Source organism: Arabidopsis lyrata (genome assembly GCF_000004255.2).
Source record: "Arabidopsis lyrata subsp. lyrata unplaced genomic scaffold ARALYscaffold_7, whole genome shotgun sequence".
NCBI classification, from domain to species: domain Eukaryota; kingdom Viridiplantae; phylum Streptophyta; class Magnoliopsida; order Brassicales; family Brassicaceae; genus Arabidopsis; species Arabidopsis lyrata.
Window position 1 is genome coordinate 6,189,445 of NW_003302549.1, and position 18,818 is coordinate 6,208,262.

Genomic DNA, 18,818 nt, shown 5'->3' on the forward strand with positions numbered 1-18,818 from the left:
TAGCAAGTATAAAAAAAACTTTTTATTTTTGTTATTCAATCATTTGAATTGGGAGTTTGTGATGTTTTACAATAACTTATGTTCAAATTTTAATAAAAAATCATAATTTTTTAATAGAAATCATAAAATTTGTCTTAAAAATCTACTTTTATGTGTTTACTGCAATCCATATATACATTTTTAGAATACACTTAGCAAATAAATCTTAGAGTTGCTAATATTTATAATACAATGCTTGGCATTTAATGTTTTAACAAATTTATTCTCAAATCTAGATATTAATCGATTTTGTTACAAAAATTTAGGAAAACTAAAAAAAAATTACAAAAATCATTTAAATCTTTCCAAATCTAAACAAAATATACTACACACTAACAATCCTTTTAAGAGGATCAATAAGCATTAATCACCCTGATTTTCGTTTTAAATCATTTATTTTCAGTTAATGAAAAGAATGAAATCTCATATTACAATATATGCTTTAAAATTTTCATAAAAAATTAATTACGCCACAATTTTAAAAATTGAAACCCTAATTCTTTTCCAATCCCCTATAAATTAAAATCCATTTCTTAAGCTTCCCTTCAATAATCATTACGATAAATCGGCTCTCTACAGTTCTAAATCTTCATTAAAAAAAAAAAAAAATTTTTTTTTTTTCATATGTTTGATTATGTTTTTTTGAATGATTCGTTAGGTCTTGCCAATCATGTTTGTTCAATACAATATCACTCTTCTTGAGAAGATCGAAATTGATTTTATTTTATTTTGAATCACTTTATTGAATCGAAATTGATTTTATTTTATTTTGATTTTATGATCTTCCTCTTATAGTAGTTCATATGTAGAAGCCATCCATCACAATTTAAAAAAAAAAAACACTCCCTAAAATTTTTTTTTCTGATTTTTTTATTCTGGCGTTCTAATTCTGTTTTTCTATATACTATTTTCCAATTTGCAATTGTACAAAATAATTATCACACCCTAAAACTTTCTTTTCTGATTTTTATTAAATTTTGTTCTTTTTCTGGTAAGAATAAATTGTACATGTATTAAGTTGATATTGCTAATTCAAATAATGTTAACAAAAATGCCCAAATATCTATACTATTAAAAGGGAATCATTCTAACTAAACTAACCCTATAAAGTGTAAAAAATTACAATAGAATGCCATTGGAAAATTTAAAACCAACGACTAAAAAACAGAAATCGTCAGAGGGTATAATGGACAATTTTAAGGCCAATTACACGCGGATCTTGGATCCATTACCAGCGGATCTTGGAGCCAGCAGTCGGATCTCTATCCAGAAGTGCATAATGAGCTTACTGGGCTTAGTCGATGTTGGGCCTTTATATTTCTCTCGCATTTAGTAGATCTGCATTAATTCAAAACATAATATTAGATTCGTGATTACTAAAGATAGTTTCCATAACAAACAAATCTATATTTACTAATTAACTAAACCGATATTTCGCATTTAGTAGATCTGCATTAATTCAAAACATAATATTAGATTCGTGATTACTAAAGATATTTTTCATAACAAACAAATCTATATTTACTAATTAACTAAACCGATATTTCAATAACAACTCAATCCCATATATTTAGATAATTTAAAGAAAACTTATCTCTTAATATTCGATTTCCTTGATTTGTTATTACTTTAGCCAATAATAACAAACTCTATATCTTCATATCCGAATAAATTAAGCATATACCTTAACTATTCTTATTCTCAAATCTTCTCTTAGACGGGAATTTTCTAAACCCTAACCAACCCTATACTTTCTCCATCTCTTATAAATATAGAAATCAAACGACATTCTCAATACACACTAAGCTATCAAACTCAAAGCATACCTCTCAAACAATGGCTCTTCCCATCACAGAACTTAATGCAGTCAAACCATTCAAGACTCAATGGAAGATCCAAGTGAAAATCGTCCATTCATGGACTCAATACACCCAATACTCCGGGGAGACTGTCGAGATGATTCTTGCTGATACATCTGTAATTTACGATTTATCAATAGTATAGATTTACTCTTCTAATGATTATTTGTAAATAAAATGTTTAATTATCTTTTTTTGCTAAAGAATAATGAAGCAGGAGCATTTTGCAATAAAGTGCTCAAGTTATATAATAATCTGGATAAAAAAAACTTATCTTCGTTATTCTTCTTCTTTTGAGAAACCATCGAAATATGGCTACTAATCTGAAACAAGTATAAAAACAAAAAAAGATTATAGATTTACAGCTTAAAAGATATACTGAAATTGATTAGATTTAGTCTATTAACACTATGAATTTTGAGAAGAAACAGATTGATTGACTAACTAACATGTTTAAACAAAACGAAACATGTAAAAAAATTGCATGCAATTAGATATGAAAAAGGTAATAATTAATCAAATTTTTGAAGGGTTATTCACAATCGTTGTATAAGATCTATAATGAAACAAGAAAAAATCTATGGTAGAAACCCAATCGACAGATTCCAAAAAAGTTCAAACAAAAATCAAAGGGAAGAAAAGCTTACCTCTTTTAAGATCTTATAATTTGCAAAGAATTGATGTATAAGCGAAGACGATGGAAGTGGATTTCGGATGGATTTCGATACAGCTTCGTCGATCGGCCGACAAAGATTATTTTCTCAAATTGGAAAATTGTCGAAGGTTTCAGACAAGGACCAAAAGGGAGTATCTTCCCAGATAAAAAAAACATAATATGAAAGGCGTGCAGGACCAATATTTGTGTGTTTTACGGCCCAACACAAATATTTATGATGAATGTATCTGGCCCATTATAGACAATATCTTGAATTTGGACCAAGAAAAAAAACAAAATGTGACCATGTTAGTGTAAAATTGATATTAATCATTATAAATTAATAGTATAGAGTTGTATCAATATAAAAAAATTAATAGTATAGATTTGATATTTTTTCCTTACTATACTAATTACTAAACACATAAATTATGTTACAAAAAAAATTTAATTTAACAAGGTAATGTTTTGTAATACCCAACTATTTTTATACAAAATATACCGGAATACATATGTCTCGAACGATTTGATCAGTTCCCAATACTAATATATTCAATCCTCTAATTTGTTACATAAATCTATTTTAAATAGTCATAACAAATTCAAACTGATACACACATTCGAAACCTAGATGTCATAAATTTTATACTAGAAAATCGTATGGTACAAAAACCCCGCACATACGTGCGGATCTTGATCTAGTAGGCTATTAAAAGAAAAAACAGTTAGTCAAAAACACAAGTATATCAATCCCAAATTATGATTAAACTAAATATTTATTAATAATATTTTTTACCCAAAACAATAACATTATATATATTAAAAATTTTGAAGTACTTTTTTAAAGTACTTTTGTGTTAGTAAAGTAAAAATTTACAAAGAATGTGATCACATTAAAGTAAAAAAAAACAATTATTATTTTTGAAATATTATTATTGATATATTTTACCTTTATAAAACATTATTAATTAAAATATCATGAGACGAGTTATATAGCGGGACGAGTTTGGATTAATATAACATGGGTTATATCTTTATTTTATTATTTTATCATCACTAATTTTTTTAGTTACAACATTAATATAAAATTATATAACTTTAATACTAAATTAAAAACCATAAAATTTAATATTATTATATTTATGGATAAAACATTTGTCCGGTTAAATCCTAGTTTTGAAAACAATATTAGATTAATATGTTTTAAAAATATTAAAATAATCCTAAAATTAGTCTCCGATTAATCCTTGCTTTTAATCCGATTTTCCGATTAGCGCCTAGCGATTTTTCTAACAAGGCTCACATGTCATGCGGATTAGATTCTTCTTCTTCGCATTGTACACGTACATGATCAGTTGAAGTTCCGACGTAAGCTGAAACTACCTAAATACCCTCCTTCATCACCGCCCCAAACTTGTGATGTGAACCAGAGAAGACTTTTTCTTTTTAAGATGCAAAAATTAGTTACGCTTCTCTTCAGTGTTCGGTAATACTATTCTTGATATCATTGCATTTTTGTATAAAATTAGAAAAATCTGATTTAAATCCGTGGAAAGGAGACTTCAATTTCCACAACTTTTGAAACTTTTAAAAAAGAACAATGATTGATTTGTTGAAGTTCTTGAAATTCTGTAAATGTTGAAGGAATATCATGGAACGCGGAAGTCTTTGATACCACTCTCAATAGGGATTCATTTCATAACTAAAGATCTAGTTCCATCAAATCTTAATGTGAAAAGATACATCGGTTTCAACTACACCACACAGGTTTAGACTAAATCCGTTTACCTATAACAGCTAAACCGGCTTCATAACAAGTCTGAGCGACAATCCAAAATCATAGTTTCTTGATTTATGTTCATTCTTCGGAAGCTGAGGCAGCCTGTTTCAGTAAATCCCGCATGATCTCTCCAAGTTTAGAACAAGCATCCAAGCAAAGCTGCATTGCCTGCAATATTTGAAATAAAAAGGTTTGGTAACATGTCTACACAGCTCCTATGACACCATTAGTTCATAATAAAGCATCAATATGTTAACCACATAGCTCTATGGTATGAACAGTCTAATGAACCAGTATCCATGTGATTTAGACAAACAAAGCAGTTGAATAACATCAATATTCAACAGTGAGAAAAGAAAGACCTCTGTCTTTAACCGTCATCCGCAAATTAAGGACAAGAGAAAGGCATACCTCGTTGATATTAGGCGTTGTCCATTCGCCAGTGACGGTTAGCTGAGTGATTTCATAACGAGATGGCATGCATGTCATCATAAAGCTTCCATCTTCACATCCTTCCTCTTCTGTAACTGGGTCAATCATAAGGCTTTTGCCTATGCAAGACTTTGAAAATTGAAGGCATAATTTCTCAGTCAGTGTTTCAAAATATAGAATTAGGAGACATCTATAGGTTTTACGTCTTAAACTATGGTGCTCTTGTATATGTCAATGTATATGTTAACATTCTTCTCCAATGCTAATAAACTTAAAAGATAACGCAGAGGAATTAATGCAACTATTGTAACATACACATACCACTGAAACAGCTGTGATAAGGTCATACATCATAATTCCGGCATCAGCTAAAGCAAGACTAGCACATGATATCACAACAGAGAGGTCACCTGCAATACAATACCATTGGAGAAAATCAGAAAATGCCATAATCAACTCCACGAGCACCAATGTCCAAGAGAATCAATAAGCATCTATGCTCACACAAGGTTACCATATTCTGGTAATAGAATTTTGATAGTAGTTTAGTATCGTTAAGACTATAAGAATATAGAGAGTCATGAGACTTACTTCCTCCAGATTCAAGCACCAATGCAAAAACATCAACAGTTGTTTTTGGAAACGTCTCCATAATTATTACGCCTTCCAATGCTTTGTGAAGCATCGATGAATACTCTTTGTGATCAGTTCCCTAACATACCACAACGTATAACTAAATTTGATGAAACCTCAAACGAAAACGTATAAATTTGAGGAATTTGGGGGTTACCTGACCAAGAGTAGGGGAAGCAAAAGTTGTATAGCTAACATTGCAATTCAATCTACCAACATCACTAAAAACCATTGCTTTCTTACTCTCCCTTGGCCCAAATCTACATTTTTCAACACACATAGTAGAATTAGCTGACAGAAAAGTTAATGCAAATCCTGAATATATGATACTCACACTGAAACAATGACTTTAGTGTTCCCAAACTCAGCATAAGCAGAACCAGAAGCAGAACTCACAGCACCAGTTTGAAGTACTGCAGTAAGAAAAAAACCATTTTTTCACAAAAGAAACAAAATTCAAGTTTAGTTTAGTCTCACAAAGAACTATTTCATATGACTTGGATCGTAATTTCACAATGAAGAACCCTAGCGATTAAGAATAGAAAGGGATCAAAGGGGTTATTTACAAGCAGGTCGGCATTGGTGGAAGCCACGGCCATCAGGACGAGACCAATCGAGGTCGGAATCTTTGAAAATAGGAAGCCGAGTTCTTCCGACGAGTTTTGGTGAATACGTTGGAGTTGCAGCTCCAGGTTTTGCTGCCATTGTTCTGTGCCGAGACTAAACGAAATCGAATCTGAGTAATGAGAAAGAGTGGAGAAATCAATGGGTGAATCTCAGTTCAAATTCCGGCTAGGATGCGGAAGAAGCAGGAATTGGTCTATAAGAAGAATCGTTAACCTGAGGGTTTGAGAGACAGAGAACGCGGCGGAGGGAGTGGAAGAAGGATAAACGCCGTTTAAGATTTTTAGGGTTTAGCAAAAGTAATTAAAAAAAAAGGGGGAAATTGTATAATTAAAGTAAATATAGGGTAATTTATTCAGTGTGATAAACGTTTTTTTTTTAATTTACTAGCAGGTTTTACTAGGATATGGTCATTTTTTTTGCTAATAATGTAAATATCATATAGATCAATTTAAGGTTTTATAAAGGAAGAATCTAAAGAAGAGCAGCCAAGGCAAAAAAAAAAAACAAGGCTATAATAATGAAAGAAAAGAAAAGAGTAACTATCATCGAATCCAAAGGAGCATTAAGCGGCGCCAACGCTTCTTTTGTCGTCTTGAAGTGATGATATTGCGCAGCTCATGGTCGAGCGTCTTGAAGATAAGTTGCGGAGCAACCTGCTGAGAGTTGTGGAGCACATTGTTCCGTTGTCGCCAAATGCTGAAAACCAAAACCTGAGCCAGCTCACGATCATCTTCTTTTGTGTTGGTTTTATTTTGATGACCAGGACCAGGAAGGAACTTGCATGGAATAGTGGAAGCAACTAGTTGTTGTATTATTTTGGGCTCAATTGTTTTGCTAATTCTAATGGGTAGCTTAGGTTGTAATCATTTTTACTATTTTGGTATGAATCTTAATATTAAAAATATAAGTGTAGAAATCATATGAAAACAGAGTGTTGATATCAAATAAAAAGACTCTAACTCTAACTGTTGACAAATAATGGAATTTAGGTGAATTTGATATAGAAAAATATATATTCCACTAAATTACTCCTTTACATATTTATTGTGAACAACAAAAATAATAATAAATAAATAAATCTGATACCATTAAGAAAACATATATACATACATTAAATAATATACAAACTAAGTATAACCCAAGGATTAAAATGAGGTTCATATAAAGTATGACCCATTAAGGTAAATCAACATAATGTCTTTTCATTCTCCAAATTAAATAATGCCTCGACTGATAGTCAGCTTGATCATACGATGGATTGCACGTTTGACATTTCGCATTACTTGGCCACTATCCTCCATTTTCAAATTATTCGAAATGTTATCATTGACGTCGTCGGTCCATATCACGTTTTGTCCACCAGAAGCTAACTTTTCTTTTAACATCTTCCCATAATTAATATTCTCTCCGTTTCGCTTTAGTTGTCGTTTAAGGTTTTCTCACACATATTAAGAAAAACATTAAATTTTCTGTTTTATCCTTTATTAGTATATTTTATAACAAAATTCATTGGCCGAAATATTAAAACAGTAGGGATAAAACTAGAATTTTCACAAAACATTTGCATCGAAAACCTAAAACGATAACTATTATGAAACAAAATTTTAACTCTAAAACGACAAGTAAAACGAAACGGAGGGAGTGGATAAAACTGGAATTTTCACAAAACATTTGCATCGAAAACCTAAAACGATAACTATTATGAAACAAAATTTTAACTCTAAAACGACAAGTAAAACGAAACGGAGGGAGTGGTGAAGTAGTCCTATGTTTTTTCAGCCGCTTTTAGCCGGTAAATTGAAATTAATGCAATTTAATAAGCCAGTACTTAACAACAAATCAAAAACTCAAAGACTCGCAATAAAAAAGTCAAAGGAGAACGCACCGTTTCTGGGAAGCGAGTTAAAACGAAAACATCTCTGTGGAAAACCGAAGCCCAGTACCATCATAACTCTCAGATTTCTTTCTTTCTTTCATTATCTATTTTCTATAGAAAAAAATAAAAGAAGGTAATCCGACATTTTAATTAATAAATCTTCGTTTCAGACAAAGACAACCTCGTGGATAGTGTTAAGAACTGCCCGGATCTTTAAACATTCTCGCGTCATATCCATGAAAATTAAGAATCAGGTTTTTTTTGTTATGCTCATGCTAATGCTAATCATATTTTTACGTTATTTGATTTCTTACGAATAGAAACATGTAAGTAGGTTTCATTATCCTTAGACAGCTCTAGATTTGTCTTTTCGATCTTTTTTATTATTGTAAGATCGGCTCATACTTTGTGATCACGACGATTCATCAAATCCTCTGTTTTTCTTCCTCTTCAATTATTCGACTTGTATCAATTTTTATTTTACTTTTGCATGCTCGGAATCAAAGATCAAATTTAGGTTGGTTTTCATACACGTGAGAAAAATAACTTTGTTTGGTCGTTGAATTCAATGATCATCAATACATGTATAGATCTCTGATAGTGTGTCAACTGTGGCGTAGGTTAGGCGCAACCTCAATTTGTGAAGATCTTGCTTCTCTGATGCATCTACAAGACCAAAGTTTTGGCTTCTTTTGTTAACATAACTGAGATTGGTCTTATGAGAAGGTTCTTTAATGGCGTCCTCGAACTCAGAGAAGAGATGGATTTTCCCTCTAGCAATGGCTTCTCTCATGTTCATATTCCTTATAGCTGCATCCTTCAACATGGGTCTCATATCTTCTGTCCGTTCTATTAACTCACTCATCTTCTCCTACAATCTATCGACCACGAACGAGACACGAGCCGAATTCGCAGAGTCAAAGATCAATCAGTCTTCTCATCCTCCTCCAGTACAGCCTAGTCCTCCTCGCTTTGCTTATCTAGTTTCAGGGTCAAGAGGTGACTTAGAGAGTCTATGGAGAGTTTTAAGAACATTGTACCATCCGAGGAATCAATATGTTGTTCATCTTGATCTCGAGTCTCCTGCTGAAGAGAGGCTTGAGCTGGCTAAACGTGTGAGTGAAGATCCTGTTTTTAGTGATGTTGGGAATGTTCACATGATCACAAAGGCTAACCTCGTTACGTATCGAGGACCCACTATGGTGGCTAACACGCTCCACGCTTGCGCTATTCTCTTGAAGCAGAGTAAAGAATGGGATTGGTTCATCAATCTCAGTGCCTCGGATTATCCTCTAGTCACTCAAGATGGTAATATAGTTATGTTTCTAGTCTCTCTTCCGTTTCAAATAATCTCTGCCCGGATCATCAGTGCCCCTTGCTTGCAGATCTCATTGATACATTCTCGGGACTGGACCGGAACCTCAACTTTATCGACCACAGTAGCAAACTAGGCTGGAAAGAGTAATGATTGCTTCTCTGTATAGATGTACATTTGAGTATGTTTACTTCTGCTTTAATCCAAATGCGGTTTTTTCGCAGAGATAAACGAGCAAAGCCTCTGATCATAGACCCGGGGCTTTACTCCACAAAAAAGTCAGATGTCTTCTGGGTTACACCTCGAAGAACCATGCCAACTGCATTCAAACTATTTACCGGTAATTCAGTTATTAGTGAGTAATGATTATGAAAAAATTGGTGACTAATCTGTGAAACTGCAGGTTCCGCTTGGATGGTCTTATCTCGGTCGTTCGTAGAATATTGCATTTGGGGATGGGACAATCTTCCACGAACTCTTCTAATGTATTACACCAATTTCCTCTCTACACCGGAAGGATATTTCCATACTGTCATCTGCAACGCTCCAGAGTACTCTTCCACGGTGCTGAACCACGACCTGCATTTCATCTCCTGGGACCGCCCTCCTAAACAGCATCCTCGGACGCTCAACATCAACGATATAGAGAAGATGATTGCAAGTGGAAGTGCGTTTGCCCGCAAGTTCAGACACAATGATCCTGCCTTGGATAAGATCGATAAAGAGCTGCTCGGTAGAGGTAACGGAAACTTTACGCCTGGTGGTTGGTGTGCAGGGGAACCAAAATGCTCGAGGGTTGGTGATCCATCAAAGATCAAGCCCGGTCCTGGAGCTAACAGGCTTCGTGTGCTTGTTAGCAGACTTGTTTTGACATCTAAATTGACTCAAAGGCAATGTAGATAGGCTTCATATGCGCTCTAGATGTTCCATGTCCAATTAATCCGTATAATTCTTTCTGCAAACTGACAAACATTGTGGAAATTTGTCACTATTTCTAAGCCAGTATAATAATCCAATTCACTTCATCTTTCGCTCTAACGTTTCTATCTCTTCGTCGCAAAACTCAGCGACATCTATTGTTAGAAGGACTAAGGGAAATAAATTTATCTGATATAAGTACATAAAATAGATGATAAAGTGTTCATACGCTCTCCAACATAGACATGGTTCATGAAGATTAGAAACAATCATACAAGCACATTTATCGATATCTATGTAATACACAACAAGATATTGGCCTGCAATTTGAGACCTAACTCGGAACAATGGTGTCTGCAGTAGTGGTTATACCACAGTGACTTCGAGTTTTACAGCCTATTTACATCACAAACTATACAAGAAGAGAGGGAGCTAGAAGAGAAGGAGGCAAAGGATGATGCAACAAAGGAAGAATATGGATACCCGGTTAAGAGACTTCTCGCGTTGCATCATCCTCTGGCTTTGGTAAGGCTGAGCTATTGTGTTTGTGAAGGTCCCGAATATCCTAGTGTAGACCATGTCCCCAAACATTCCAATCACCGGGTAGAGGAAACTCATCATGACAGCATTGGCAAGGTCGGTTGATTCGGTTGTGGTGAAGCCACGAGGGGAATACTGGTGATTATGAAATGATGGAGACAGAGTTTGATGTTGCAAGCTTGGGTTCAGAGATGATGCTGAGGTGATTGGACTGTTTAAGGTTGATGGAGCGGGTCTGCGGGGTATGTCCGTGGACTGTGCGTCTTGTTTCTTGGAGCCAAACGTGGAAGAAGGCGAAGACATGCCTCTTCCATAGAGAGGAACCAAAGAGGTGATAGTAATGTTGGATTTACAGACAGGGCAATTGTTGTGGTGCTGATCAATGGAGACAGAAGATAACTGAACATGTAACCACTTGTAAATGCAAGGCCAGCAGAAAAGGTGTCCACAGAGAGTGACAACCGGATCATGGGCTGTGTCTAGACAGATGTTGCAATCAAAACAGCCACTTTCATTAGCTTGACCTCCCGTTGGAGCCGTGATTAGATTAGGTTTTTGTTTAACTATGAAGCCATTGTCATGTGCTCGTTGAGCATCAGACCTGATAAAGAAGTTTCCTTCCATGAGAGGTAAGATCCTGTTCACGATACAAACATACTCAATAGACGGAAAAAAAAAAGATAGATTCTCATTTCTCAAGATCTTTCTACCCCAAAAAGAAAATCCCTTTGAATTGACTTGTGCCTCTAAAGGTCAAATCTTAAGCAATTCAAAGAGATTGCGAGAATCCCATTTGCAAAACCACAACCCAGCTATAAGATAACAAGCAAAGTCAATACGGGAGAAACTAGAATTCCGATTTCAAATTCCCGTTTTCTTCCAAAATCCAAAAGACTAACAGATGAATCGAAAAATTGGCGGAACCCTAAATTATCCGATTACAAACGCGAGCCAGAAAAATCAACGAACCAACAACAATAACTCAATGAGAATCCAATCCAAGACAGATGAAGAAAAACCTACCGACGACGAGACGATGATGATGAAGCTCGAAGAGAGGAGGAGGGCTTTCAGAGATTGGAAGATGTTAAAGTCGACGTATATTCAACGTGCGATGATGGTAATCGCAAAAGGTTTTAAAGACAAACGACGGTGATGTTGCTTCCTCTTCGTCTTTACCAATTAGTATTATCTTAATATATAATCATTTTGAGATATTTTTAGACAACGACGGTGTGGACGTTTTTTTTTTTTTATTGGATAATGCTCTATCTTAAATCTTACCATCCACTAATGTCGGGATTAAAATTTACTCGGTGGATAAATCTAACACACAATTAAATTTAGATTTCATTCATAGTAGCTTTTTAACCCAAAAAGGGTTAAGTATCTATCAATAAAATCCATACTTTACTTTGTTCTTTGTCCCTTTTGTTTGTGTTTGCAAAAGTAAAAACTTTAAATCTGAATTTGTGGGAAAAGCTGATCGTTATGCTTAAGCTGTAAGAAACACAATCAAATATTCGAATCGAGGATGAAACTAGGCTACGTTGTGAATTTGCTACGCGCACTATTCATATCTATGTTAACCTCCAAAGACAGAAGGACAATAATACCAATGTTCGGAAAGATTTATGTTTCCTAAACCTCGTTGAGCTCTCTCTCTCTCTCTCTCTGTTGTAGAGATGTTTTCAAAATCATACACATTGGTCGCAAGGACCATCGAGATACTATATCCTCATCATGGTACATGAAATATACATAAATATGAACTATTTGTTGACATAAAGATTCGTAAATCAAAGTGATTGCTATTAAATTAAACAAACCAAAAACGTTTGATTCAGTTTTGGTTAATTACAAACTCCACCCGGCTCATCCACACACAAAAAAACACACCCCTAAATACACATTTTTTGTTGGGCTTTAGTAATCGACAAAACACAGAAGAAAAACAAAACTTTTCACATGTCATTATTCTCCAAAAAATTCCTAAAAACTTTTAAGATATCAACAAAAGTAACCATGCCAACGAAACAACCGTCCGTTTCAACCACCCACGCGTAGTTCACTCGATGAGCAACCGCTTGGATCATCACCGCCATTAACGAGCTCTTCGGGTTACACACTATGGCCTCCGACTTCCTCGCCACTCTTGCTGAGCTGCTCATCGACCTCCCATACGTCGACGTCGTCCTCGCTGGAGCTTCTTCCTCCGAGGAATAACCCGACGACGTCGAATAAGGTGAGAGAGAATCGAAAAGCGAGAGCAAACCCATCAATCCTTTGTCCTCCAAACGGTTCCTGACGTTCTGAACAAAACTCTCCGGCGGATTTGCTCCGTCTATGTACGCCACCAGTTCTCCTGCAGAGAGCATCGCCACCGCCGCAGCTGCTGTCTCGTCGCAGCAAGTTAGTGTCATTGGGGATATTTCACCGATCAAATACGTAAAAGGGTCATCATCTCCCTCACCGTCGACCACTGCGACAGAAGTTTGGACGGCGAGAGCGTTGGATATGGCGGAGACAACTGCGGAGGCGGAGGAGTGGTAATCGACCGCAAGGATCGTGTGTGTGCTGTTGATGATACCGAGGTCAGAGAGTGACATGGCCGGCAAAGGAGAGAATGCGGCGATGGATCCGAGGAGAAACTGAATGATGTCTTCTTGTGTGATCCAGCAGAATCGTCGTCCGTTCGAGTGGGTGGTGGTGGTGACCGACACGTTGTCCTTATGCTGCCTTTTCTTAGTGAAGGGCTTTGTCTGTATTGGGACAATCAAATTCTGTGCTCCTTGGATTATCAGATCAATGGCTTCGATTAAGCTGATTAGGAACAACAGAGCACGTAAACAGAGGAAAAACAAAATAAAGGTTGAATTTTTATGTAAACACTGACTGGATTTTAGAAATCAAAAGAGAGAGAGAGAGAGATTGAACGAATATAAAACCTGCACGAGGGTTGAACATGGAGGACAATGGAACGAGTTTTGGGGAGAAGAACAGAGACGGATGCGTTTAAGGCAGAGAGAGTGTGGTCGTGGTCTTTGGACAAGTGGCAGATGATGTCAGCCATTGATATTTTCCCCAAGCACTCGCATTCTGTGACAACGTCATCGTTGTGATTGCAGTTCCAGACAGAGAGGAAAGTGTCTTCAGAGGATTTCAGGGCAGTGATGGCGTCTGATACGGAGGAGGAAGAGGCGGAGAGAGAACGGAGTGGAGGCTTGCCGAGACAGAGGTCGGAGACATCGTAGGAGAGAAGAGACAGTGCCATCAAATTCAAGGAAAGAGAAGAAGAAGCAGTCTCTAGAAAGTGTGATGATGAACAGAGAGAGAGAGAGAAGTTATCAAACAAAAGAGATGGGTTGTACGATGTAATCAAAGTCAGAGACCGCCTCGTGAGATCTTATAGACAAGTTTAGGATCCTCCGATAATGCATATCATACCTTTTTTTTTATTAAAAAGTAAGAAAAATTAAGTTGAAGACAAGTATATATCGAAATAAAAATAAAAATTACACTTCTATAAGCAACTCTAGACACAAATACAATGATAAATTTTAAGGGAAAAAGGACACAAATACAGTAAGCGAACATTTAAACATATCCGTGGTCGTAATCAAAAGATCTCACATACACTAATTATAAAACCAAGTAGAACAAGTTATACTTTCAAGTGTTGTTGGTGAACTCAAACCACGGTAAAAGAAAACTAAAAAGTTCTCTATTGTTATAACTCATTCAAGTAAGCAAGAGCACAATGCAATGCAAACAGATGACGACAATTGATGATGAGTTCGATGAACCCACTAGAAGAAACAACTGAAAAATAGTTAAAATCATGTTCTTTATAGGTATGATATGGGAAAGGTTTATATGATGTTTCTTCGGGGTGATCGTATAAAACCAAACCAAAGATAAAGATTAGATTAGATATGACCAAAGTTTTTCAATTTTTATATTTCCAACTTTTACTAGTAACAAATACCTTTTTGTGGTGTGACTCCTAATGACAATTATAGGACACGTTTCAGTTATCAACTTATTCAGTTACTTCAAGTCCAACAGTGCAACAAGCTGGCAATGGCACCTGGTCTACATCATATCTTCCATCAAACACCTTTTCTCACTCTTGTGTTGATTAAATAACTTTTAATTTCTGTTTAAATACCAAGTCTATTTTCCTTATAATATTTATTTCTTACAAACCATTTCTTATACATATATTCCAGATTTTAAAACTAGCTTGACCCTGATTCTTTCTTTTTCTCATAGGTAGTGTTTTCATATTTCGACCCTAACTAAACGCCCCATTAGAAATACGCTTTCCAATTCTTACATATAAACAGGTCGTACTTGCACGTAATGTAACAACTTGGCCAAGTGTTTGACTGTTTTCTCTTTCTTTCTTTTTTCTTTCTTTCTGGTCAAGTGTTGCCTACAAGGCCGGTCAGCTGGGCAAGCCACCCAAGCAAAGGATTAGATTTAGGGCCACACATTATAATAAGGATTTTGGAGGCACTTAATTAATTTCTTAGATTAGCATTATAATACTTTTCTTCCATTTACTTTAAAGTTTTGAGTTTGAGTATATCTTTCTGTACTCTTTTCATGTTTTCCATTTTGCTTTCTTTCGTTTTTATATATATTTCCTTTTTTATTTGATTCGTTTTCTTCCATTTAATTTGTAGATGCTTCTTTTTCGAAATTTTTTGCTTCAGGCCACGAATATTGTTGGACCGACCCTGGTTGCCTTAGTACTTACTTTAATACAAAAATATGTTTTCTCGTATTGTTTTTCGCAATGTGTTGTGTTTTCTCTATAAGTTATTCGATTCCATGAACGTAAGTGATCATGTGAACCTGATTTGTCTACATCATGCATGCAACATTTTTTACTGCTATATGCTACACAGAATATGTGATCCCTCTCTTAGCTCTCTCTATGTTACACGAACTGACATGATTGTTTTATCCAGAGCCGGCGTATGGCACAAGCTCATGAAACATTTGCTTGCGGCCGCTAAAAATATATATAAATTTCGGCCTTAAATTTCCAAAAAGTTCCTTTAGTGTAGTGGTATTGGTCATTATTCCAAGGGTGCCAAACCCAATAACGGTTTTTTTGGTGCTAATTTTTTTTTAAATATACAAAACAGCTTTTTTTAAAAAAAATTTGCTTGTAGCCTTCCAAAACATAGATCCGGCTCTGGTTTTTTCTTTAAGCTTTTAAAAATTCACATTGGACGAGACATGAGATTTACAGTAATATAAGATTTTAATTGGTTTTAAATTGGAAATTCTACTGAATCCTAAACTCCTCTATTCGAATGATCCGAACCCGATTCGGATACCTGAATGTCCAGGTGTAGATATAGTCCAAGAGGGAACATCAATGAAGATGATACATCAACAAATCTGACCAGTGTGACTTATACAGTGACGTCACCGGTAGAGCGAGTATCTTTTTTGCGTAAAGAATATTAATCTAAGACACTCGGAACCGTACGTATATAATAGTTAATTGTACGTTTTCACTAAATAACAAAGTGTCCATCAATGTTATTTAAAAAACCTCAGTGACCTTGCATGTTGGCTTTATGATTCCAAGCCTTTGTTTTTTTGTATGATGCTTTTATTAAGTTATTTGGATCGACTAATCATTGCGTTTACCAATTAAACAGTATACTAATGGACTCTTTTAAGTCTTTCGTTGGCCATATACATATTGTAGTTATATATATAACTACTAATCTACCATCAATTTGGTTATAAGATGGTGGAAACAAAAAAATAATCAAATGAAGCATCAATCATATATATAGGTTATACCATAGTCTACAAAACTATATACTTTGTTAATCAGTAAACTTTTTTTTTTTTTTTTTCTGATATTGGAAAATGAAAACAATGTGATAAAAGTGAACATGGCGATCTAAACGAAATGATATATGAATCAGCGTTGACGTGAACAATAATAGATTCAACGAAAGTAGGCGAACGAATGTGACGGGCCTCCAGCTTTTTGTACAGTCGCTGACGAAGCAACGTGATCTGTGGTTGTCCTTATATGGAACGTGCAACAGATAAGCAGACCTTGATTTTCATTTACATAGACTTTAACGAATATTTTAAGGTTAGTAGTTCAGGAACTTTAAAAGAGATGAGACGAAAAAAAAACAAAGAGCGGTGAGAGTGTTGGACGTGTGTTTGCTTATCTTTCATAATTACTTAATCGGTTACTAGCTACTTGTAAATTTGCATTAGATGATATTGGGCGTGACTTATGTTGCATTATTATCTGGTCAATTGGATTCAAAACGACCTTCATCCATGTCCGGTGATGTCCAACGTAAGACAATTTTTATGCAATGTAATTAAGTATGTATCATTAGAATCTCTAGAGAGCTTATGGATTTTTTTTAAAAGGACCTTTCTCACCTAATGTTTCTTACTTTTCCTTTTTTTTTTAATTGTTAATTTAGGAAGTTTTTTTTTTTTTTTTTTAAATACGAAAAGGTTCCGGGTCAAAGTCCGTAATCTCACAGATCTGAAACCACATCACGTAATATTAGTTTCGTCCCAAGCGTCACTCGAACCGGCGACCTCTAAGCTTCGCCTAGGGTCTTTACCATTTGAGCTAGGCATGGGCAAAAAAACCGTACCCGAGTACCCGAACCGAAACCGACCCGAAAAAACCGGTTCAGGGCGGGTACGGTTATTAGCTATTTACCCTATTGGATCTTGTATTGTCGTACCCGTGGGTATAGGGTAAAATCCGATCCGAACCCGATACCCGAACGGGTACCCGATTACCCGAAATTACTTATACTTATACATATAAAAACTTTATATATATGTAATATTTGAGCTAAATACATTTATATCCAAATATCCGAGAGTAATTACCAAAAATTAAATGCACTTATATTTATATATTTAAGACTAAATATATTTATACGCGAGATGCTTATAAATTTTTTAAATATTTGGACAAAATTCCGGTTATTCGGATAAATTTTTGGGTGAAACTCGGATATTTGAGTAAAATTGCGGATAAAATTTGGATATTAGAGTAAAATTTCGGGTAAAATTCGGGTATTTGGTAAAATTTTGGGTATTTGGGTATAAAATACCCAAAACCGATGGGTGCCCGATTTTTTCGGGTATTTAGCGGTTCTAAAAATCTAAATCCGAACCGACCCGAACCCGATTAGACCCGAACCGAAACCGAACCGATATTTTAGATTTACCTTATTGGGTCCTAAACTCCTCTACCCGAAAGACCCGTACCCGATCGGGTTTTACTCGAACCCGACCCGCATACCCGAATGCCCACCCCTAATTTGAGCTAACTACACTTGGTTTAGAAAATATCTTCTTTTACCACTTGAGATTAGTAAACTATTTGAAGAAAATTTGGATATTGGTGTACATATTCTTTTTGCAAAATTTTATGTCACATAAATTTGAAGTATGTACATACACGTTCTGCATTAGCAATTTAGTACTCCATCTGTTCCTAATAGTTTTGATGTTTTGAATTTTTTGCTTGTTTCACAAAAATTGATGTTTTGGAATAACTTCATCAATATTTCATTAGTAGTCAATAAAAAAGAAACTAATATTATTAAACTAACAAAAAAATAATAATAAAAATATAAAAATTATTTTTTAAATTAATGTATAAAACGTAAAACAATTTTTCTAGAAAGAGAGAGAGTACTATTCTAGAACAAAGTCGAATAGCTCGACTAGTAAAATATTATATAGAAAAAAAAAAAAGTGGAATCAATTTAATAAATAAGATTAATAGGGCCATCAGGCCCAAAAATGAAATGGCCTATTATGGATATTATTATATCGTTATTGGGCCGATCATGGTGCTGTCATGGGAAATTCAAAATGAGGTTTTAACAAGTGTGCCAGTGATAATGATGAGGATGAAGCAATATACTGCAATGCTGTTCAGTCCTGGGAAACCATCCAAGTATCGGGAATCACATCACAGGTAAATTTTCTCTCCAAAAATTTTAAATAGAAAATAAAATATTAGATGTACGGTGTACTAAAGGTTCTCATATGGTAAGTTTCGTGTAGAGTTAATTAGCTGGTTCTCATATGAAAAGTGTTTCATGTAGAGT

The 18,818-nt window shown here is 34.9% G+C and overlaps 4 protein-coding genes and 1 long non-coding RNA gene across 7 annotated transcripts; 1 reads left to right on the top strand and 4 right to left on the bottom strand.

Annotated features, from left to right (window-relative positions):
* Nucleotides 1-974: 974 nt before the first annotated feature.
* Nucleotides 975-2,694, bottom strand: LOC110226778. Its single transcript, XR_002330697.1, has 3 exons — nucleotides 2,546-2,694; nucleotides 1,866-2,221; nucleotides 975-1,377 (listed from the first exon to the last, which is right to left on the bottom strand). It is a non-coding gene; the product is annotated as an uncharacterized LOC110226778 (long non-coding RNA).
* A 1,531-nt stretch (nucleotides 2,695-4,225) lies between these two features.
* LOC9303574 (exosome complex component RRP41-like) lies at nucleotides 4,226-6,331 on the bottom strand. The gene is made up of 8 exons (XM_021019976.1): nucleotides 6,239-6,331; nucleotides 5,965-6,134; nucleotides 5,733-5,811; nucleotides 5,556-5,658; nucleotides 5,357-5,477; nucleotides 5,087-5,175; nucleotides 4,745-4,894; nucleotides 4,226-4,501 (listed from the first exon to the last, which is right to left on the bottom strand). The coding sequence occupies exons 2-8, from the start codon at nucleotides 6,101-6,103 to the stop codon at nucleotides 4,412-4,414; spliced, it is 771 nt and encodes a 256-aa protein (XP_020875635.1). The 5' UTR covers nucleotides 6,104-6,134; nucleotides 6,239-6,331; the 3' UTR covers nucleotides 4,226-4,411.
* A 1,424-nt stretch (nucleotides 6,332-7,755) lies between these two features.
* On the top strand, nucleotides 7,756-10,247 carry LOC9305632 (beta-glucuronosyltransferase GlcAT14A). 3 transcript variants are annotated; one of them, XM_021018689.1, is made up of 6 exons: nucleotides 7,756-7,964; nucleotides 8,072-8,155; nucleotides 8,522-9,209; nucleotides 9,287-9,362; nucleotides 9,441-9,556; nucleotides 9,620-10,232. In XM_021018689.1, exons 3-6 carry the CDS (start codon nucleotides 8,636-8,638, stop codon nucleotides 10,117-10,119), a joined length of 1,266 nt encoding a protein of 421 aa, XP_020874348.1. In that variant the 5' UTR covers nucleotides 7,756-7,964; nucleotides 8,072-8,155; nucleotides 8,522-8,635; the 3' UTR covers nucleotides 10,120-10,232. The 3 variants fall into 3 exon arrangements, with proteins under 3 accessions (XP_020874348.1, XP_020874349.1, XP_020874347.1); XM_021018690.1 differs by having other exon boundaries at nucleotides 7,756-8,155; nucleotides 8,527-9,209; nucleotides 9,620-10,247; XM_021018688.1 differs by having other exon boundaries at nucleotides 7,756-8,155.
* A 90-nt stretch (nucleotides 10,248-10,337) lies between these two features.
* Nucleotides 10,338-11,856, bottom strand: LOC9303575 (E3 ubiquitin-protein ligase RMA3). Its single transcript, XM_002869515.2, has 2 exons — nucleotides 11,698-11,856; nucleotides 10,338-11,311 (listed from the first exon to the last, which is right to left on the bottom strand). The coding sequence occupies exon 2, from the start codon at nucleotides 11,296-11,298 to the stop codon at nucleotides 10,567-10,569; it is 732 nt and encodes a 243-aa protein (XP_002869561.1). The 5' UTR covers nucleotides 11,299-11,311; nucleotides 11,698-11,856; the 3' UTR covers nucleotides 10,338-10,566.
* Nucleotides 11,857-12,465: 609 nt separating this feature from the next.
* LOC9305633 (CBS domain-containing protein CBSX5) lies at nucleotides 12,466-14,177 on the bottom strand. The gene is made up of 2 exons (XM_002869516.2): nucleotides 13,623-14,177; nucleotides 12,466-13,497 (listed from the first exon to the last, which is right to left on the bottom strand). The coding sequence occupies exons 1-2, from the start codon at nucleotides 13,946-13,948 to the stop codon at nucleotides 12,639-12,641; spliced, it is 1,185 nt and encodes a 394-aa protein (XP_002869562.1). The 5' UTR covers nucleotides 13,949-14,177; the 3' UTR covers nucleotides 12,466-12,638.
* Between the last annotated feature and the right edge of the window lie 4,641 nt (nucleotides 14,178-18,818).